The sequence below is a fragment of the Ixodes scapularis genome, unplaced genomic scaffold (assembly GCF_016920785.2).
Source record: "Ixodes scapularis isolate PalLabHiFi unplaced genomic scaffold, ASM1692078v2 PGA_scaffold11__112_contigs__length_91849675, whole genome shotgun sequence".
NCBI classification, from domain to species: Eukaryota; Metazoa; Arthropoda; class Arachnida; order Ixodida; family Ixodidae; genus Ixodes; species Ixodes scapularis.
The window spans coordinates 1,239,092-1,261,805 of record NW_024609837.1 but is presented as its reverse complement, the minus strand read 5'-3'; the positions used below and the strand labels follow the sequence as shown (position 1 = coordinate 1,261,805).

At 42.4% G+C, this 22,714-nt stretch overlaps 1 protein-coding gene across 2 annotated transcripts; it reads left to right on the top strand.

Moving 5' to 3' along the window:
• The first annotated feature begins 1,761 nt into the window (after nucleotides 1-1,761).
• LOC8038225 (cytochrome P450 1A1) lies at nucleotides 1,762-22,231 on the top strand. 2 transcript variants are annotated; one of them, XM_040214079.3, is made up of 10 exons: nucleotides 1,762-1,902; nucleotides 5,370-5,544; nucleotides 9,435-9,614; nucleotides 11,538-11,631; nucleotides 12,640-12,795; nucleotides 17,513-17,721; nucleotides 18,553-18,678; nucleotides 19,141-19,245; nucleotides 20,239-20,370; nucleotides 21,703-22,231. In XM_040214079.3, exons 2-10 carry the CDS (start codon nucleotides 5,385-5,387, stop codon nucleotides 22,056-22,058), a joined length of 1,518 nt encoding a protein of 505 aa, XP_040070013.1. In that variant the 5' UTR covers nucleotides 1,762-1,902; nucleotides 5,370-5,384; the 3' UTR covers nucleotides 22,059-22,231. The 2 variants fall into 2 exon arrangements, with proteins under 2 accessions (XP_040070013.1, XP_040358235.1); XM_040502301.2 differs by having other exon boundaries at nucleotides 1,787-2,087.
• Nucleotides 22,232-22,714: the final 483 nt, after the last annotated feature.

Genomic DNA, 22,714 nt, shown 5'->3' with positions numbered 1-22,714 from the left:
TAAAACAAAACAAAAACGTTTTGATATATCCTTTTACGTCTACTAAATATCCCATATTTTACCAAAGAAAAAGCCTGTAAGCATACCGTCTGACTCTTCGTGAGGTGAAGTGTCACGAAGAGTCAGGCGGTATTCGTGAGGTGAAGTCACTTAGGCTTAGTTTTACTCCTGCATATTTGGTCCAGAATTCATTAAAAAATGCGGTGCATCGAATTTTATTTTTGGCCAATAAACTTTGGGAATTCGTACGGGTGACGTTTTTAACAAAAAAACACAATTATTTTCAGATTAATTCAGTTAGCGTGTTTGTTTTATTATTTCTTTTGTCAGTCACTTTCTTTTCCTCGCAGAAGTATTATTTGTTTTAATTTAACAAAACGAGACAAATTGACGATCGAGGTTCCATTCAACTACCATCCCTAGAACGCGTCTCCGACCGGTGTGATATGTGATAACCTCGTACAAAAAAGTGGGGATTCGATTTCTGCCTTAAAACATGATAGAAGTGCGACGCTGCCGCCGGTCGCGGTCCTGGCGGCGTCCCAGCAACGGTGGCGGACGTGACAGTCGCCTGTTCTGTCGCAGTTCGCTCTCCAGTGTGACAGTCTACACATAAGCCGGGACTTTTAGCGCCAATCGCAAGGATCGCCACAAGCCACAGCGTGACATTCCAGCTTTTGTGACGTCATTTGCTGGAACTTCGGGGCCAGCTTTGATGTGTGGGCGGGGTAGGACGCTGTACGTTCCAGCAAGGGCGGTTCTAGGCACTGGACCGTCTTTGGAGTGATGGCACTGGGATTACCACGTCGCTTCCTTGTTCGGGAGTCCCCGGCGCTTTCTCTACGATAGTCTAATTTTTGCGGATTAGCATCAGGGAAGTTCTCGAAGAGCGATCGAAATTAAAAACGGTTCGCCGCGGGGTTGATGGCGGGTCTAGCAGCAGTCTCAATGACGTGACACTGTGGTTCCGGCCAGACGTGTTTGCAAAAAAAAAAAAAAAAAAAAAAAAACAAGTGCGTTTTTTTTTTGCGTTTACTTAGTGTATTTGCATTGTTTCGAAGAAAGGTTGTACGTTTTGTTTTACTTTTAGGAAGTTAAAAAATAAAACATAGAAGCCGCAAATCTTCCCAACACTAAAATTGGTACACTACTTCTTGAAAGACATGTTTGATAGGGAAAAACAAAAGAATAAAAAAAATTATTTCTTCAGCAGAGTTGCTGGTTTGTTCCTCTGTCGCAATCTATGGTCACCGGCGAGTTTTAAAATAGGGTAGTCCCAAAAGTTTCGCGTACCCGAACAGATGGCGTCGTCGAGATGCGTCAATCCAAGAGGCGGTTGAGGCACGGCGCAAGCGCGGTGGTGACGACCCAATTCCTTCGAGTACGCAAGGCTTTCGGATACATTCTCGCTAATGGAGAACCTCTCAAGTGGTGAGCGTCTTTTTATCGCTCCGTGGCCGATGCGACTGCCGCATCAGTCGCAATAAACGCCAAAGAAAGACAATACGAAGCAAGGAGTGTAAAGGACATTCTCTGCGTTCCTCATGTTGTCAGTGATTGTGGACACACCGTAATGTTCAAATTTATCCCCCCCCCCCCCCCAACCCTTGGCCTCGAATTTATAAAATTAATGGGGTTGGCGATGACCCGGAGAGAGGGAGAAATTGTAAGAAGGAATATAAAACGATAATTTGACCTCTGCACTTCTATGATTAAAAGGAAGATATGATAACGGGAAAGAACAAAGCTTTCTTTGTCGATATTTCTCGGCGGCTCTGCTCGATAGTGAGGCGCAATCGCTGACAAGTGCCCTTAGATCGAGCTTGAACTCCCGGACCAAACAGTGAGCGGGCACAATAGTGCGTCGCGACGTCCACTCTTCTAGGCCACGGAGGAGGTGTGGTAAGTCGGTGCAAAAAAAGCTATTTATAGTTGTTGGTCTGCCGCCTCCGCTGATGCGTAGCCGAGGCCATTCCGTTTGCGCAATACTCTGTCGTGGGTCACATGTTGCGGGGCGGTAGCGCCTCCTGCAGCAAGGCGTTCGGATTTCGAGTGCTCTGGTCGGGTGCGTTTCCTCATCCCTCTCGGTGAGTGGTATTCAGTAACGTTGCTCTTTCTGAGTCCGAGGGTGATCGCGTAAAGTGGACAGTGAGCAAAGCGTATGAGTGCTCCCTTATTTATGGCGCCAGTTAGTGTTGTGAATATGTTGTATAAGCACCGGGGCACAAATATATCTAGGTTATTTCTAATAGCTTTAAAAGAAGGTCCCGGAATTAGGGTAATCGGTTCAGGAAAAACGTGCCATCTCTCCCACACTTAGGTGACATCACATGATGTCACACTCGGGCGATATCCATACATTTGTGTTGAACATCTTCCAGAATCATTTCTATAAACTAAGCAAAAAACAAAACGGTTCCTACAATGTCACGCTCTTGTCAACGAAAACCATGGGGCTTGTATAAAAGACAACTGTGCTTTCGGATGATGCATCACAATATACGTACTATTAAATAAACAACATCATAATCGATGAACGGTGTCTGCAAGTCAATCGTTACACTAAACCAAATACAGCAGTTATTATGATTAAGAGTATTGTTATAGCCCCGTAAGAAGTCAAACATATTGTAAATTGGCAAAGCTACGAAAAATATTTGAAAAAATAATATAAGGTAATACATTAGTATCCCTTTCATAGGAACGCCTCCGTCCCCGGAAAAATCCTCCATAGTGAGTGGTCCATGACGGATCAGGGACAAAACACACATAGTATCAAGCGTAGCAACAACAAGAGATACATGGTGTATTTAGTTAAAAAAGGACAAGATGTGAGTGTGTGCCTTCGAGCTTACGTTTGTGTCCATAAAGCGCTACACGTACTCTGCTTGAATTGTGCGTTCTCCACGTCGACGTGCTGAATGTATGCGACAGCTGTTTCCAAGCCTCGGCGAGCTGCACATCAAGTTACGAGTGCTTCCTCGCGTTCTTCAGATACTGTTGTCAGCGCAAAGGTTCTTTAGGTTTCTTTCTAGTTTCTTTTCTGTTCAACAAAATTTTGTTTTTTCAGTTGGGTAGTGTTTTCTTTGTTTACGTTTCAGAATCGCCAGGGGCTCTGACCACTTCCACTTCTTGTCTGGCATAGACTACTCTGTCAAGCAGTGATGCCGACTTCCGCGGTCGTTTCTTCCCCGATTTTTATCCTGAAATTCCCTGGATTTCACTAGATGTGCAGAAAACGTGTTCGTTTGCTTCTATAACAATATTATATTTATAGAGTAGCTCACAAATATACTTCTGTAGTTGGGTAGCCATTCAAAGGTTAAATCTGCTTCGTTAAAACCTTTTTTCATAATTAAACTAACGGTGAAATCGTGAAAAGAAACTTAGTGAGCTCCTAAAACAAAGTGTATTGAACTTGTAAAACCCACCTTTGTTTTAAGTGTGTTTTTAATACTCGGTGGGAAAGGACAGACAAAAGGAGGATTTCAAACACTCCTGCTTTTAACGTTTCGCGATCTCGAGTGTCAATGACGATTAACGAGCGACAGCCGAGAGCCTGCCTCTTGCCGCGAGCATGTGGCTACCGTTTGATGGCCCATTATAAGCTCCTTCAGAATCGCTTTTGTTACCACTGGAGATCATCTCCGGACACGAAAATATACGAAGAAGCCTTCTTCCCGCTGAGCTCGGCTGGCAGAAAGAAAGAAAGAAGAAATGACTTGTTTTAAAACCCTCTAAAACCCATTAAACAAAATTACTAGATTTGAACGAATTTTCCTTTGCCTATAAACCATAACCGAGGTCCCTAAATCTAGTGGGAAATCTCTAAGGTTGGCGGAACTGTGTCCAAGTGACCGGAGAGGTGTCCGGCCTTTCCTTTTATGCCAATGTCAGGCTTACAACCTAAGAGGGTTTTCGCTGTGGACCACTTTAAGCACGAAAATTTCTCATCCCCCATCATTGCTTTATCTAGAAAACAATTTGTGGGTCGAGAGATTCTCTCCCATCCCCCAAACAATGATGGGCTTTATAGTGACCAGGGGGTCTAGGCGGTTTAGAGTTCATTTTTTGTTCCCGGCTGTGAGTCATATACGATATCTAGGAACAATAGACTGCAAGCTGTAATGACCCGTTTTACATTATAGAAAAAAAATCTATCTGTAGGTGCGCGGGTCTTATCGCAAGACCGGCAGTGAACCGAGGAGTGCACTCCTCAATGTACTAATAACTTAGAAGCGTTTTGGACCTTTTTTGAACTGGTAACGGCGTTGATATTAATAAGACAAAAATGACAGCATTTGCCCAATTCGTCCCCAAAAGAACTGTCCATAGTCCTGATTGCGGATTCCCATATAAACGGGGCAGAATCGCATGGCAAAGAATTGGCCCCCGAGAATTTCGTCCATAATCCGGGTCCTTCATATTAATGGGGTCCATATTTACGATATGACTGTAATTCTGCAGCAAAAACTGGTAAGGCAATTTTGACGTTGTTTATCTAAGTTGGTATCCTTCAAAGAATTGCTGGATTACTCTTGCTGCGGTAAAGTTTGAAGTGCTTCCGAAATTTCGGAACAAAATAAAAAAAATGTTCGTTATGTATTTTTAAGGCTTTGAAAATTTCCGGAAATTTCGCATCCCTACTCGTGAGCTTCCAGCGCTGCATGCGTAGCCATAGCACAACGGAAGACAAAGATCTTGTGATGGACGCCGATCATCTGCAAAAGACATCCTGCAATATCATTCTATGAGTGACTACGGTAATATATTTACAGTGTGCGTAAGACATTACTCTCCCCTTTTGGATTTGTGCCGCCGCATACAACAATCTGAAGTTCAAATATTTTAGTTCGTTTCAGCCAAAGCGCTGACAACTTGGTAAACGCAAGGAGTGACTTATGAACTTCCCGCTACACGATCCATAACTTGGTCTTCTCTGTTCTTATCCGATAATGCTGCAATATTTTTGAATGCATAGCGATAAAGGGATTGCCAGAACTCGCCCCTGGCCTGCGTAGTTTAGCTGTCTAAAGGTTTAAAAAAGTACAAGGGACTAATATCCCGTAAAGAACTTGGAAGAGTAAATTGCTGTAACGTAAGAATGGAACGACGCGAACTCTGATGCTGAAAATACGCGTAGACATAAACACAAAACAGTTTTCCATATGGCAATAAGCACGGAGAAACCTTATGCTGAGTGCCAAAGCCCAAAATATTTCTTTTTAGGTATAAGAAGATTATCAACGTACACATTCCCCAAACTCGCACCGTAGATCGCAGCATTTGGCTCTTCCAAGGACTTTGCGGCGGAGCGATCGCTCCAGAATTCTCAGTTTAAAACGACCTTTATTTCATGTTTCTTTCAGGTAACCGGGCTAATTATGGGCTTACTGTCGGAAAAGGCTCTCTTCTTCTGGGACTGGAGATGGTTTACCACAGCCTTAGTGTTCCTGCTGTCCTACGTCGTGGTGCGATTCTATCGCAAGGTGTCCAAATACCCGAAAGGCCCTTTACCGTTTCCCGTTGTTGGAAATCTCCTGGGTAAGCAGCGAAGTTTGTTGATATGTGTTGGTTTCTTGGTAACAAGCAGAAATCTTATGTCGCGCAAAAACGTTTCCGTGTTCAAGTGGCACGGTAACGATTTACAGCTCACTTATCGATTCAGCTACAGTAAAGACGTTATCAAGCTGCCACAATTCAAACGCTAGTCTGGCCATTGTGGATATCAGATAACTTGTTTGGGCGAGAGTTTGGCAAGCAGGTAACCGCCTTGCTAAGACGGGTACATGGCTCCCGGACTATCGCCTTGCCAGGCTCACAGGCAGGTACATGGTTACTAGTAAAATCACTGGATGTTCCCAAAGTACCTAATTCCATTCAGTCCACTGACCGGAAGTCAATCCTCCAGAATCCACTTCTGATTGGCTGGTTTACACCGTGGCGGATTTCATCAGTCGGCTATATTGAGAATGTGCCTATAATATCAAAACACGTATAGAAAACGCTTCCGCGTCGCCACGGGTACAGGGGTACGCAGGAGTGGGAGCCCTGAGCATCGATGAGTTAGGACCGTACGGAAAAAGCGTTGATTTTTATATTTTTTTTTATATCAAGCAGCTTCTAATCTGGTTCGCCAAAGATTGCCTGCTTGTTTTCTCGCTCCGGTTGCTCCGGTGCTGCGTTTCAAACTCTATGCCTCAGACGCTAAGCCTAACGCTCGACTTTGATGTGTTTCGAGGCGAGAGAGAGACGAGACAGCGAGGAGCAAGTTACTCACCGATCGAAACGAATAAAATAAATAAAAAATAAATAAACCACTGCCGCCACAAGCCCGAAACGGGCATTGAAGACCTGCACACGAGAACAAACACTAGATTGTACGCGCTTCGCTTTGACCGCACCGGGCAGCGCCATATTGGGGATGGTTGGAGGCGCAGCTGCTGCGTCGCTGCTACTCGGTTCTGAAACGAAGGTTTGGTAGTTTCGGTACTCTGGGAACACTCAGAGCCGTATATGTAGAGAGTTTGGCCATTCGTTGGGAAGTATAGGAGACAAATGAGGAGGCGCCATTGACCGAAAGCGGGCTGGGCGTGTTCCAGGGCGTCTTCAGAAATTCGAATGTGACCAACCAGAAGCCGCAAATAATACCCTGGCGGTGGTCGCGAGAAACAAACCTGATAACTGCATTAGAGTAACTCTCGATGGCCGATAATATGGTGCACGTGATGTTTCAATCACGCTCATCCAAAATGACGGTGGAAGATTGCGACTAGCGGAACGATCGACATAATCCGTACGCCAAACGCCGAGGGCCGGGAATAGGCCGTCCGAGCGGTCACAATCTGTCCGCGCGAAATAGAGTTGAGTGGCGCATTCGTTTCCCACATCTTTCTGCATGATCATGATCAAAACAACACGTGAACCCTATTTTCAACCACAAACAGTTACTACACTTCACTCTTACGCGCTTATTAAAACCATATACGAACATAAACCTTCGATCAGAACGGTTTCTCGCTACCACCGCTAGGGGATTCTTTTCGGCTTCTGGTTGGTCAAGAGAGGATGCCAAGCCCCCTTTCCGAGTCCGCCGTACGCCCTCGCTCTGCCCGCGCCTCCCATTGACCAAACTCTCTACATATACGGCTCTGAGAACACTCAGTGACTCTAGTCACTAGGATAGCTGGCACAAACTGCGACCTATCATCATATTAGCTTTATTTCCAACAATGAGGTGCAGTGTTGGTGGAGCTTGGGAAAAAAAGCTGTTAGAACTGCTTGACTGGTACCGAGCCCCCAAAAGTCAGCAGCGGAAAAAAATGTTAAAAGAAAAATCATATGATACATCAACGAGATGTTCAAAACAGAAAACTCACAATAACAAAAGTATAGATATATATAAAAAAATTAACATATAAACATGCCACTCACATTTGATCAGTTTGGCTAAGATTTATTACGTTTCTATGGTTATCTGCAGATATATTTTCAAGCTCGATGTATTGCGCAAAAAAGATAGTTGAAGGTGGTTGGGAGAGCAAACACCGCGGTTTGAAGGCCGTAATTAGTTTTAAAAAATAGGACTTCCCAAGGTTCTGTGACTCTCGTTGGATATGCATATACTTTTCCTTTTAAGTCAGCTAAGCTCACAAGATGTACATTCATACTCATTTCAGCTCGATATTTAACACATAGGCGATATCAATACAAGTTAAAAATGTTTACTACATCTAGCTGGTTAAATAATATTTCTGTTGGAAATTCCGGTGAAACATTGCGAATGCTTCGTAGTATCTTTTTTTGTAATATAAATATCTTTTGTAGATTTGTATAAGTGGGTGTTCCCCAAATTAAATGACCGTAGTTAATTTGTGATTAAAATAACGAGTTATATATTAGCAACTTTATTCTAAAATGAAAGGTAAATTTGTGAGCAACCATCCAGGCATGACTATCAGACGATCTACACAAGCCAGCAGCTGATGGCGGATTCCGGAGGCCGTAGAGTCGCGAATGGCTGTAGCTGCCGTTCGCCTTCTTCGCGCTGCCATGTTTGTTCACTGAATCGTGAAGAACATCCTGAGCATGCGCAGAAGCTTTTATATCCGGATTATTAACCGCCGCTCAAACGTTAAAATCCCAGTGACTTCACAATTTTCGCTTGACTAAAATTCAGTGAAAAATGCATATGGAGGTAGACGTGTCCAGGTATATAATCATATTGCGAATGATATAAACAGGCGCTTCTTGTGGGATCCCCTGGAGCGGGCTGTACCTTGTGCCACCTAGACAAATCTAGCGATATGAAGCGCTGAACGGCCGGTAGGTATTATTTAATGTATAATTTTTAACCAATTTCGGTGGATGTAGACACATACGCGAAGCGATATAGAGAGCGCCGCACCTTGTTGTCAAGACTAAGATTAAACTACATGACTTTAACACGTGCTGCACATAAGATGACGGGTCTTACTGTACTCCAAACAAACAAAAAATGTCTAAGCGTCAACTTCCTATGGGAACACAAGAAAGACATTCACTGTGATCTACTGAGAATTCGACGAAGCATAAAGCTTGTTTACGTTTTCACTTAAATAAAACATTATGGGAAGCTCAGAATGTGATTTTAGATGCTGACGTCACACAGAGTGCAATATGAAATAGTGTTTTTTTGTGTGTTTGTACAGTGAAGCCGCATTTGGCTTTATTTGCCGCGACTCCTCTTTCGATCACTGTTATTTTTTCTCTGGATGTCTGGTAAGATTTCGAGCGCACAAACATTTGTTTTGGTTTTCGATTGCAGTATTCTGACCAATTTAGAAGACCGCTCTTCGTTCCTGAGTTATCAAAGCAGTCCAGTCTTGCCTGCCCTAGATAATAGGGGTCGAATTCAGAGTGTAGTTCTGCACTGACAGTTTTGACTAACCTAGTATTTGGTTTAATCATGGAAACACGCGCGTATTCTTATACAGCCTTTTGTTTCTGCTGAAATTTAATGAAATTCTAAAATTGAAACCATATTACATAATCAAGCAGTCAATAAAAACAACAAACAGTCCATGAGAAAGTTAACAAAACATCGCAGGTTCTTCCTCGCTGTGCAGTCACCATTCAATTTCTGCTCTATCGTACTAGGAATGCTTTCATCAAAATCTAATTGTTACAATTCCTTGCGCTCCAGAGTTCAAATTACCGAATATAAAGAGAAAATGCAATAAGCCCCCGTTCCCCGTTTCTTAAGATGTTGGTGTGTACAAGTCCCGATCTTTCAGAGACGGGTGCAACAGCTAAAGCGCCGAGCTTTATTTATTGCTCCCCACCCATCCATAGATCAGGGTCTTAAAGGTGTTGCAGAAACTTTCGCATAGTGCAGATGGCCAGCAAATGCGTTTCTTGCTGTAACATGCGGTTTGATGTGTCGCACGTCGTAGCCCTTCGGAATACCAACCAGCTCTACAAGATGGCCGAAGAGTGGGCTCGGCAATACGGGGACCCGATCACTCTTTGGATGGGAGAGAAGCCGATGGTGGTGCTCAACACGCAGAAAGTGGTCAAGGAAGCGTTCGTCGAAAAGAGGCACGAATTCGCGGGACGTTTCTCCACAAAAATGGGTGAGAGATACGCGCACTTCGGTTGCCATTGCACATCTGATACAGCGTCGATTGCTCACGTCACTTAAACTATTAACAGTGTTCCACGTGGTCTTATTACACGTAAAGGAACTCCAACGTTCACGCGATTTCTTCAGTTTGATTTCCAACAATATTTGAGATTATTAAGCGTTCTTCCATGGTATTTTCTTTATTCTTGGTGGTGTTATAGAGATAATTTTTGACACGACTGGATATTTCAGAATAGCGTCAACACCAACTAGTGAGGATATGAACGTTTCATTGAATCGTGATTTGCAACTATCAATTACATATACACTTCTGATCATAACAGGGAGTTTTAGAATATTGTACGCAAGGAATTTGCGTACGCAAAGAATAGCGTCGCCGCCACCGTGCACAAGCCGAACACTTAGCGCGTTTCGCTTTGCGTGTGCTATTATAGCGTAAGCAAATTTGAGGAAATTGCGTTCGCAAACAAAGAGTTTTTGAGCTCCTTCAAGAGGGATTTGTAATGCGCAAGAAACTGGCTAAAGCGGCTGAAATCAAGACAAGCCCAATTAGAAAATGGCGGCTCCTTGGACCGCGGCTACAGCCTCTTAGGCGGACGTCGTAAGAGCGACGTCGGCTACGTTCTCGCGACTTCGTTTTTAAATACAGGAGCACATTGCACTCTCACGGGAGGTGCACCTTACAAGCGGTTTCGAGGACCCGGCAAGGTGAGCAACGATCGCCGGAACCTTGCCGCTTGCGACGCGTGAACATTCCTCGGCACAGGTGCGGCGGGTACGGTGTGCTAAGATCAGTACACGAGACCTTTCTTGCCGAGGAGACTCAAGTAGAGAGGAACGGTCGACTTCTCCCGTCGCCGTCACATTCTCATATTTAAACGAATATCAAACAATACTCTAGACCAAAAACGTATTTTCGTTTCTCAAGTTATAGCATTTCCTGTGTGAAATAAATATAGCTACTACATCTTGGTGGCGTTGCCAGCGCGAGATGCTGGGGTTTTTGCGTTCCGGCGGAGGAACGCTATTCTAGAACTCTCCTGTGTGGCGTGCACTAACGCAAGCGCTCAATTTATCGCTAGCGGGCGCTAAAACTGCGTACGTTATTCTAAAACTCCCTAGTTTTTAGAGATTCTCCTTTATTGCTTTTGAGAAAATATTTTTGTCACGCGCTAAAGACTTTTAGAACATTATTAGTCATGGCCCTGGGCAATTTTATATTTCAGATATTTCTACACTACACAACAAAACGTCTATCGCGCTACATTTCCTTCACAATCTGCATTGATGCTTCACTCGACCGCTTAATGGTATACTTATAAAATTACCAGATACTTTGTCCTTACACACATAAGAGCTCGGCACTGAATGAGAACATGGGCGAAAAAGGATAGCTAGAGGTAATTTCCAGTACCACGTACAATCTAAGTGAACACCTAAAATAACTTAGCTATTGCTTCCTAATGGCACCATATTTCTGAAGAGTTTCTGGCTGGAAGCCGTAATCTAGGATATTTTCCACACTCAGGGCCAAGAATGAGCTACTTTAGGTTCACCTAAAGTAGCTCCTTTTAGGCTCTCTAAGTTTGTAGCTTCTTCGAGGCTCTGTAGAAGCATGTATATATATATGTTAATGAAATCCCGGCAACCAGTTCATGGTTCCAGTAAGGAGTCTGTCTTGAAAAGTCTTGCAGAGGAGCTGGGCAATTACTGGAACCTTCATACCACAGGGTTTTACTTTTCTGAAGTCCCGAAGATAACAGCTCAAGATTAATATTTTTGTTTACTTTTCATTTTTTATACTTTTTTCCCAGCAGACGTACCTTTAAATTAATTGATTCGCAATGATTCTTAATAACAAGAGACTAGAAAGATTAAGGTTACAAGCAGTGTTCGAAATTTATTTTGTCAGCTGAACTCCAGAGGCAAGGAAACAACAACATCGTAATGGAGGACTACAACCCAACATGGAAGGCCCTCAGAAAGGTGGCGCTGACTGCAGTCAGGTAGGCGAAATAGTTGATTGTATTTCATAGCACGGTCATGCATAGACGCGTTGAACGACTTCGTAAGCAAAGGTAACTAGAACAATAACGGAAAGTGAACTAAATGTTAATTGGCGCGTTTGAGCATTTCAATGTTTACCAAAAACTTAAGATGAGACTATGGTATATGTAACGAATATATTTATAGTAAACAGAAGCTGGAATATTAATGAACCCCCCCAACCTGGAGAATGATAGCAGGTGTGTATATTAAAGACGGTACTTATAGTACCAGATAATATCAAGACGGGAGGGAGGTGCTTGAGTTGTCCTGCCCCCCGCGTGGATTTCCCAGCTTCGACGACGCTTAGGTGTTTCGGGAACCTCGGGCACGCGGGCCCACAGCCAAAGTACGCTGCAAGCAATGAGCGCGCGATCCAGGCTAGGGGTTCAAGAAGCCACGTGCTATCGTTCTTATTCTGCGGGTGACAGAAGTTGGAAGCAAAGTTTCACCTCGTTTACTCTTCAAGAGAATGCATGTAAAAAAAAAAGGTTTACCAATTCCACCTGAATTGTACGATACTCAAAAATGTGTTAAACAGTATCAAGCGAAAAGAAAAAGGTCCCTTTAGGCGTAAGCATGTCATCGAAAACCGCAAGTAAAGCAGTAGCTTTTGGGTCGAAGCATCTTTGCGTGCATTTTAGCATGCAAAATCTGTAAGGGAAAACATAAAGAAACTAGAATCTTCGTGTTTGCGGTAGCGATCTCAATTCTATTATAAAGCTATGTTTGCGATTGCTTATACACTGTTTGTGTTATATTAATAATTTAGTGGCGCAACACATTAGTTATAGCAGAAAAAAATAACATATTGAGAGTACTTTTTTTGTAGTAACTCTCGGAGAGCCGGATATTTTGTAGCAGAGCCTCGAGCGACCCCGAGTCAGCTCGCTTGTTTATAACAATGAGTTTACGCAAAGGGAATTGTATTGTATACCCAGATTGATATGTTTTGGTGTTACTCGCAGGAAATACGCCGTTAGCGACTCCTTGGAAAATTTGTGCTGCGAGGTGGTGGACGCTTACGTGGATTCGCTCAAGGAAGGATCGAATATCGTGGACTCTAAGGCCCCGTTCCTGTACATGCTCTACAACATCATTGGCATGTCTGTCTACGGAACAAAGTAAGGTTTTGCCGTGAAGTCAAGGAAGCTCGAGACATGTTTAAATTTAATTGCTCAAGATTCTGCTTTCCCCTAAAAGTTAGATCATTACACAAAAAATACTAATTGGTCGGTAATCTGTTTTACGTTTGTTTTGAAAGGAACGCTCGGGGGTTTAATGAGTCAGCGCTTCATTAAAAAAAACTATTTGACTGAACAAGAACAAGATTTACGTAAGCTAGTACGTTGCACTACACCTATACAAATATACGAGCGCTAATTAATTTAAAACAGTGTATAAATGGTTGGGTGCAAAAACCATAAAACTTAATGAAAAACAGTAAGAGTGCAGGCAAGCGGCAGATGTTTAGCTTGTTGCAGCTTATCCCCGAGACTCGGATGCGAAACAAAAACTTAAAATTAGAAGAGACAAAAAAACAAGGAAGGAGAGAATGTCTCAAACGCAGCTGAAACATTTGTTAAGTTCCACATCCTTATGTACTCACAGACACAAGGTCGCCGTTCACACAACTTGCCCTTTTGCTACGACACAAAGTACCAGAACACAGAAAATACCACCACCAGAACAGAACAATCTGATGCCCCCTCAACGACCGAAAATATAACATCACGCCATACCTTCAAAACTCGGGCTAACCCTCCAACAAATGATTATCCTTTCTGGACCCTCTGAAACTACACCCCCCCCCCCCCCACGCAAAACAACATTGACCCTGAACCTAAGTACAAAGACCAACCACCTCAAGGAACAAGAAAAGAACAGAACTATGAAGAGTCATCTTCAAATATACCAATCCCGAACACCAATCTCAAAGGGCAGACGCTCTGAACTCACTCTAACAACGTGATATCGCCCTTTGCTCTTCCAGATAAGCAAGAAATGGGACGATTCTTGAGGGGCTAATGGTGACAGCACCTAAAACTTAAATGATGGCATACCCAATCATGTCCTAAAGATGTGCGCTGCAGCAATTTCGCCTTTTCTAGTTATTATTTTCAACAAATCGCTTTCTTCTGACAGGCTGTCATCGGAGCATAAGAGTGCAAATCTTGTGCCTATTCATAAATCGAGCCAAAAAAAAGCCGGGTTTCTCATTACAGGCCTACCTCCCTAACTTTTATTTGTTCTAAATTACTTGAGAATATAATTTATACAAATATGGTTAGCCACCTTGAGTCCAATCATTTGTATTCTATGTTCTAGCACTGCTTCCGGTCTGGTTTATCGTGCATCCGCTGCTGACAGAATTTGTACATGAACTTCCACTTTCACTAGAAAAAAACGCTCAGGTTGGCTGCTTGCTACCAGACTTTTAAAAGCATTCGATAAGTTACCTCACTCACCTCGCATGCACAGGCTTCCGTCCCTGGGCCTCCCCGCCTATAATCTTGGGTGGATATATCATTCCTTCTCCAATCGTACACAGTGTGTTGCCATTGGCGGTCAAAGTTCTTCGTATGATGATGTAACCTCGGGTGTCCCCCAAGGGTCCGTACTTAGGCCACTTCTCGTTTTAATACATATCATTTAGATAGCGAAAAATTTAAAAAGCAGCGTACGTTTATATGATGCTCATTGCGTTATTTATAGACAGGTTAAAAGCGAGGATGGTTCTATTTTCCTTCAGTCAGGCCTCAAAAAGTGATGAATTAATGTGAAAAATAGAAAATAATATTAAATATTAATAGATGCAATTATGTTATATTCAACAGAAAAAAGAGGCCATTTAAATCCAGGTACATGAACGGTGTCGTCCTCCAGGAAGTTACAGATGTCAATGTATTTAAGAGTTTATTTTAGCAGCGATTTATCCTGGTCTAAACACATGGATACAATAACAAGTAAGGCGAACCGTGTTTTAACTTTTGACAAATGGAATTTCAAATATAATTCCGTTTGTCAGTGTTAGGCCAATCTTAGAGTTTAATGTCCAGTGTAGGACCCACATTACCTAAATTTAACCTAAAGACAAGAACTCATGCAAAATAGAGCAACTCGATTTGTAGCACATAATTACGATTTTCGCTCGAGCGTAACAAACAAACCAAAAATAGAATGGAAACCATAGATTCGCAGAAAAACTAACTGTGAATAAAACTTCTCAGAAATATTTACTTATAACAAACAGGTATATTAAAGGATAATTATTTCCATCGTCCTGATTGCCATTCCTCAAGAGTGGACCATCCGTTAAAAATTAAAATATATATACGAGGTGCAGAACTGAAATATTTAAAACGCCTTTTTTCCAAAATCAATTATCGATTGAACTTTGTCTTCCACAACACGTAATCACTAAGACCTGGGATGAAATGGTTTCTTCTTTGTTATTGTAAATGCTTTAATATTGGTGTGTTGCAGTCTATTTGTTTACTGAGTTTTATTATGTTTGAAACAGTCTTAGTGCACTTCCTGTATGCCCTGCAAGTCTTTTATTCCCGTACTTGTTTTAAGTGACAAATTGTTTCATTTTCTGTAATGTCTACCCCCTACAATAATACCCTCGTGGCGATGTAGGTACTGCGTAACTAACATAAGCAATTAAATAAATAAATAAATAAGTTAAGTCGTCGGAAGGTCACTGAAAGCGACTACCCTAAGCGACGCAGGGCATAGCGATGAGTCCATCAAAGGGCATCTAAATTTACGCACAAAGAGGGGAACAGAAAACAAAAGAAAATCATGTGGGAAAGTCGGATTGCTGTGATCCCGTATTTTCATGGAATTTCAGATTACTTGAACGCCTGTGCTAAGCATTTTGGGGAGAAGTCTGTATAAGTTCCAATTTCAGGTTGAGTAAATTAACTCTGTTTGAAACGGGAGTACATGACTATATAAACGCTGACCATGATAAATCGATTCATTACAAGAAGAGTGTGGTGTAGGAGATTCATGTGGCATGTAGTTTTTTTATGTTGGGTAGACGTCGAGGTGTGTTAATGATATATTAAAAGGAAACAAGAAAATAAAAGGATTAGCGCGAACAATTGCACTGCTTTGTTGTCAGGGATGGAGATCAAGTGTAATGCATAAGGAAGTGAATGAAAGAAAGACTGATAAGCGAAACCCTTCGAAAAAGGTCGATCGGTAGCGGTATCGGTCAGCCATGGTGCCGCTAGGGAACTATGCGAAATATTTTTGAGACAACAGGTTTGTGTGTATGTGTGTGTGTCTGTGTTTAGGCATCTTAAAAGGTGAAGCGCGACAGCACTTCGTTAAAGTGAGTTCAGAGTGCCTGCCTTTTTACCTGGGTGTTCCGAATTGGTAGATTTTAAAGAGGTTTCTTCCCAGTTTCGTTATTTTGCCGTTTTTTGTTGACGAGAAATTGCGCTTTGTACTCAAGTTCAGGGTCACTGTTGGTTCGCAGGCACAGTGTCAGATGCTTCAGAAAAAAAAATGTTTTGTTTAAGAGTAACCCGAGTTGGGGAAGGTGTGCCCTAGATGTTATGTTTTTGTTCGTTGAGGGGGCATCTCAATGCCTTGTTCTGGTGGTGTTTTTTTGTACCTCCTGTTGCTTTGTCCTAGCAAAGTGTGTGTTGTGTGGCGTGAAAGTTCGTGGCTTTGAGTGCATATGGACGTGGGACTCAATGAATATTTTAGCTTCGTTTGTGACGTTCTGTTGTACGCTGTTTTCTGTACTTTCTAGTTTTAATTTTGTATTTCGAACCCCGATCTCGGGTAAAGTTGCAAAATGATAAACATTTATACGAAAGTTATCACCAGAAGGTTTTGTGTTATTGTTATTTTAAAATTTCCACGTAAAGCGTTTTGCATCATTGGACACACATTTGAAACGCGACGCACTAAAACGCACGTATATTTAGAAAGGAGCTTTCTTGTAGACAACATTTCTGCTTCGGAAAACCAGACGATTCTGTTTAAAGCGTTTCTTACTAATAATTGAAGCTGAATTAAATTTAATTGAGTTAAACTAAGCTGCATTAGATTGACTTGAATCAAATAACGGTGAGTTGAAGCGAGGACAAAACCTATACGCGTGATTCTGATATTCCTGCCGTGTTCTCTTTAAAGATTTTCCGCAGCGAACGTATTGCACCAGCGGCTCCCCTAGGACTCGCTCCTTTGCATTCATGAACACAACATATCATGTGGCATATACTTGACACTTCATAATACCTGAATTCGTATCAAAATTGCAATGAAGCTAAATAAATGTTTTAAGTTACGAACGCTTTAAACTTAAAAGGGTCACAAGAAATTAGCACACAAAATTTGACACATGTCGAACATCCACAAAATTCGTTCCCTTATGAGCAAGAAAACAATTAAAAGCAGGGTTCAATATGGCATCAAAGTCTCAAGCTGCCTTTTTTTGCTAGAAGGAAGATAGCTATAAATGACCCTTTCCTTGTGAGCCAAAAACTATGCCTAGCATATTTCAACGCGCTTTCTCTTTTCTGGTCTATACTTCGTTCCGGCTTCCGTCCAAACGCAGCCGACGCTATAAGCTAATAGACCGATTGAAGTTTCAAATGCGCAAGTCACTGGGCCTTCTATGTGGGTCATTGGTGCCGTAATGATGGAACACGTGCATAAAAATGACGAACACCAAGTCGGTGTGCTTAAGACCCTGCTTGACCTGGCACATCCTCCTAACATTGGCTGCGTCCTGGCTTAAGTAAAGCGAGGAATAGGCTTCTGCTGAATTTGTATTCTATGACGCCTGCTTACACCCCGTTTGTGCTTTCAATCAAGGTTCGACAAAGAAAGTCCGGAGTTGGCTAAGCTGAAAGAATTTAATCAGGAATTCTTGGAGAGCGCTCCTAATGGACTCCCGAGTGACATCGTTCCCTGGTTGGGTGTGCTTTACCGTGGGCGTGAGAAAAAGATGGAGATTCTCTTCAGAGAATTTTTTGAGGTGCTCGATGTTCTGTACAAGCGAGCTGCGAAAACATACGTCCCCGGTACGTACACAACTTTTTTATTCCGTTTTTATTTCTTTTTTCGATAGGCGTCATTTTTATATTTTATATTTTGATTAATTGAGCCAGAAAAACGCAATATAAACACTAAAAATAATGCGCACACAAAAGAAACGCTATTCCAACAGCCTTATATTGGGTGATACACCCAAAAAAGGATGTCATTGCACGGAACGTCAGTTTTAATTTTTGAAGAGCGTGGAAAGGGTGAGGAAAATAGTGTTACAATAAATTGAGACGCACATTTTTGTTTTAAGAGTGTTCGTAGCACAGATATTCGCTTAAAGTTGCTCTAGCGTAATTTGTTTTAGGTGGCCATGAAAAATATGTATCGCTTGCACCAAACCTTTTTACTTAAAAATACGGTCCTTAAGTTACGCACAATATTTAATAAAGAGAAAAGCAAAATATTTGTAACGTAATTAGGTGAAAAAACGGCCGCCCGGCAAAGAAACCTCCTTGAAATGTCGGGTATGTAGGCATGCAGCAGTCAGCAGGGCCGTCATTTCTCCCCTGTGAGTGATACTCTTGACCACTTCACTTTCCTTTTTTGTGCGTGTGACAACTGCTTTCGTCGTCGTTGCTTGTAAACTTGTAAATCTGCTGCCCCTAAAACCTATTCGTAGAAGGCTACTAAGATTTCCAGCATCTTATTTTAAGGTGTTCACCCGAATCCAAGGGGCGTTGCTCTAACGCTATACGAATATGAATCCGGTCCCTGAAACAAGATGATGTACGCCTTTATGGTTGGAAAAAATGTTTGAGTGCGTACATTCGTGAAAATGCTAAAAATGTCAACGGTGTATGTTTCAGGCAAACTCGACAACTTCACTCACTCTATGTTAGCAGCAAGAGACGAAGCCATTGAACAAGAAAAAAACGACGCTCAGCACTTGACCGAAGCCAACATGGTTCAGATCATCATGGACATTTTCGGAGGTAATTACCACCAAGCACACTGCTGTTTCACCCAATTACTAAGCTTAGCGTTTAATATTCTGCGCAAATAAAGCTATTTGGTGCGTGGTGAAAGGAAGCATCCGCTTAATATACCGGTTCGGATGTTGATTTCGGTTTACTTCACGATGAGGAATCAAAATTTACGAGCCCGTCCACTATATTTTCAGTTTGAGACGACATTTTAGATTGTATCGACCCACTTTCATTCAATCCCAGTATTTTGTAATGGCAATTTAAGAGATTGTATTATCATCTGTTTTGCACTTGTAAAAACTGTACTGTCAGACAACGGCACCTGACAGAAGAGTCATTCACAGATCAAGGCTCAGTAGTTGCTCTCTCGATGAGATATTTGACGGACTTAATCTAATGTGTTTTTGTAGTGTATGATCAGTTTCGGTGTCGTTGGAGTGAAATCTGTTATCACGCATCTTTCCTCAGCCGCTACGGACACTTCATTGGGGGAGCTACAGTGGCTCTGCCTGACGATGACCAGGAAGCCGGAGATACAAGAGAAGATTAAGAAGGAAATTGAAGCCAACCTCGGTGAATCAGACACTTCGCTTTCTTCAATCTGCTTTCAATTATGCTGTCTGAGGACCTCAGGAAATATTTATTTTTATGTAAACAAACCTCAAGGGATAAAAAGAACAGACGCGGCTAGCTAAGGCCCACTGATCACAAACTGTGTCTGGCTGAGATTAGTGGTGTTACATGAGCCAGCGCACCAACTTTTTCAAATATAAAATTGTAATGTCAGTAACTGCGTTAAGTCTTTGGAAGTAAAATACAGGTGGAAACCAAAGATTCTGCCTGCCGTTCCGCACAATATTCGGACTTGGCTTACACGTGCTGCTGAAAATTAAGTTCTATGCAAAGACCGACCCCCGTAAGAGACGTTTTATATCACGTGCCTTGAAATCTGAAATAGTCTGCGTTCGTGTAGAACACAGAGGTGATCTGTCTGAGGATCTCTTCGAACGACCGAACTCCGACTAGAGCTATGCCCAATCGCGAATTCAACAAGTCGTTTTGGACCGCGTTGAGATCGACGTTTCTGGAGCGCGCCCATTTCACTGGGCGATCGGGATCGAGATGTTACGTGTCACACTCGTGGTATTGAATCAGTTCTGAGTCCAGATCTCGATCCGAATCCGAGAAACGTCGCTCCGCCGATTTCGGCTGATTCGACTGGGCCTGGCCAACCCTCGCCGCGCTCACCTGACTTACTCTTTCTCGCCGGGCATGACCGCGGGAATGGGATTCCCGAAAAGGTGAATGGCGGGATGGCATCCGCCCATCCCGGAAGAGTGGCCGTGTTCTGCGAGGGATCCGGAGGTGCAGCGACTCCGTTCGGATCGCGTGCTCCATCTCGGATCTGGTCTGCTGATCCCACCGCGCTCTAGAGCGACCGTGGAATTCATATAAAAATGTGGACTGCTCTGAAAATGTTTATTCGCATGATATTTATTGTTAGTTGCCTAATTTGCACTGTCTAGGTTGTAGCGCCAGCCGTGATCCATTAACATTTTGTAACAGGTCAAGCTCGGCCCAGCCTACGAGACAAAGAGAAGCTACCTTACACGCACGCCTGCATTTTGGAGGCTCTGCGCAGGTACCCTATAGTTCCTCTCGGACTTCCACATAACACGACATGCGACACATCAGCTGGTAAGTGTGCTTTGCTACTAAAAGTTATGGTTATAAGATAATAGGTTACACATTTACGGGTTGAACATAAGAGACATCATGAGACTAAGGCGTTGTGTTGAGCTTACTAGTCGAGAAAGAACCGGCATTCATTCAGAAATGCTCTAGCCAGTATTCACTGCAACATAAAAATTATGCAAAAAAGCACTCGATCAGGAAAATAGCCAAGCATGAAAAGAATCATCCCTCGAGCAGTTTATTGTTTTTAACGCAGAGCTAACAGGGATTCGTACCGCACTTGACGCCATAGGTCATTGGTGGCCATTCTCCGAAAGAAACGTTTAAATTTCACCCTTCACGAGTGATACTTCCAAGAAAAGACACGTAATTTGTATAGTGGCAACTAACACGGCGCGCTCAAACAACTTTAGTACACGATAGTTTGTGTTTAAAACGGTAGCGTCCTCATGGTCGGTACGTTTAAACAATCAATTTTGCGGTATGTTTGTACACGAGACATCAGGAGTAATTTAAGATCACACCATGCGCTTAAAGGATGAAATACTTAGATTTAGATTTTCCGATATTGAGCGATATAATGCTTATTAATACTCTACCCACGTTTGCCCACGTTGTTTTGATAAACACACAGTAGAATAGAACGCTGCTGCTCGTCTGAGTCCGCGCCACCTATACGTATAGCGTTTATAAGCCCCCCAGTGAATAAAAGGCTCGAAGGCGTCAATATAAATAAAAAATCAGTAGAACGATGCCATTTCTATCGGTGTACGAAAAAGCTCTACTCCTACTACAGCCTGTCTGCTAGAAGAAACGGTGTTATTTTTTACCGCTAAAATTACCTACTCATCACCGAATGCTCAACCTTCACCGAAATATAGCGCTATTGGTTCGGAAAAAATGCCACATCAGAAATAACCGTAAAGTTACTTGAAAATTATAAGGGATTTCCCGAGAGTTTATATCGGAAAATGGGTCCTTTTCCTTCTAGATGACACCATTAATCTCGACGTATTCGTTGACTGTATCGGACTCGATTTTCCTATTAATAATGATTTAAAATTTCTTATAATTTTGAATAAACTATTGAGACTTTTTCAAACTTCTACGTCTGATCCGGACCACTGGCGTCACATTTGAGAACAGGGCTGACCATTCGGCGACGCGAAGTTTGTTTTCAGGTAAACAAAACACAGTTAAAGTTTTTTCTCGAGGACAACGTTTAACGAATGGCTCCTCTTTATGTCCAGAGCATACTTGTCATGAACTTATGACTTTTTTATGACGTTCAAGGTGGCGTTCTCAGGTGTTCTTTTTGTCCCTATTTCACATCAGGTGGTCTTTTTATACCAAAGAACACTGGAGTTCTTTACAACATCTACGCCGTAAACCACGACACCCAGATGTGGGCAGACCCCGAGGTCTTCAGGCCGGAACGATTCCTGGACCCTGTCACGGGCAGGGTGAACCAGGAACTGCTGCCGCAGATGATCACTTTCGGTCTGGGTCCCAGGACCTGCCCGGGAGAGAAGTTGGCGCACGCGGACATGTTCTACGTCCTTGTACGCTTCATGCAGCGAGTCAGCTGCACTGCCCTGCCGGGGAAAGAAAAGACCGCCATAGAGGCTCTCGATTCCAACTTGTTTCTGATGCCAGCGGAACAAGACATCGTGTTGACCCGGCTTTACTAACCTTAGAAAACGTAAACCGTATGTGATCTATGTACCTGAAAAAATGCTTTAACTGCGTGTCTTGTGTGCGTGTTTGTGTTTCTTATTAACCTAGTTCAAGCCGAATAAAAACGTGCGAATTTTGTGTAATATATTGCAAACTGTCGTTCGAAATAAATGACACTTGGAAAACCTGAACGAGTTTTAAAACATATTCAGTAAGTGTATGTTGACTTTTTGGCACCACTGTGACTAGTTTTCGATTACTTAAACAACGTCAGCAACGTGCATTTATGCGAAGTTATTTAAATTATAACTCTCCGGCATTGCCTTCCATAAACAGGCTCATTCTTGCTGTCGGCTTTTCTGTCGCTGCTTGTATTTGTCTGGATTAAGTCCCCTCCAATGTAAATAGGTCTTAAGAAGTATTTCTACAAATGCAAAAATGTAAAACGAAAATAAATAAAGACTCATAACTCCACTCCAAAGACACAGAAGGATTCTATGGCACATTACATATTGCAAGAAGGGTTGCACATCTTTCTGTTCGGACACATAAGCTTTCGGAGGGATCCCAACTTAAAAACTTTAAGGTATAATTTAAAAAAAAAGAAAAAAAAAATATCAACATGGTTTTAACCTATAATAAATACTACTAGGTAGTTAATATGTAAGCA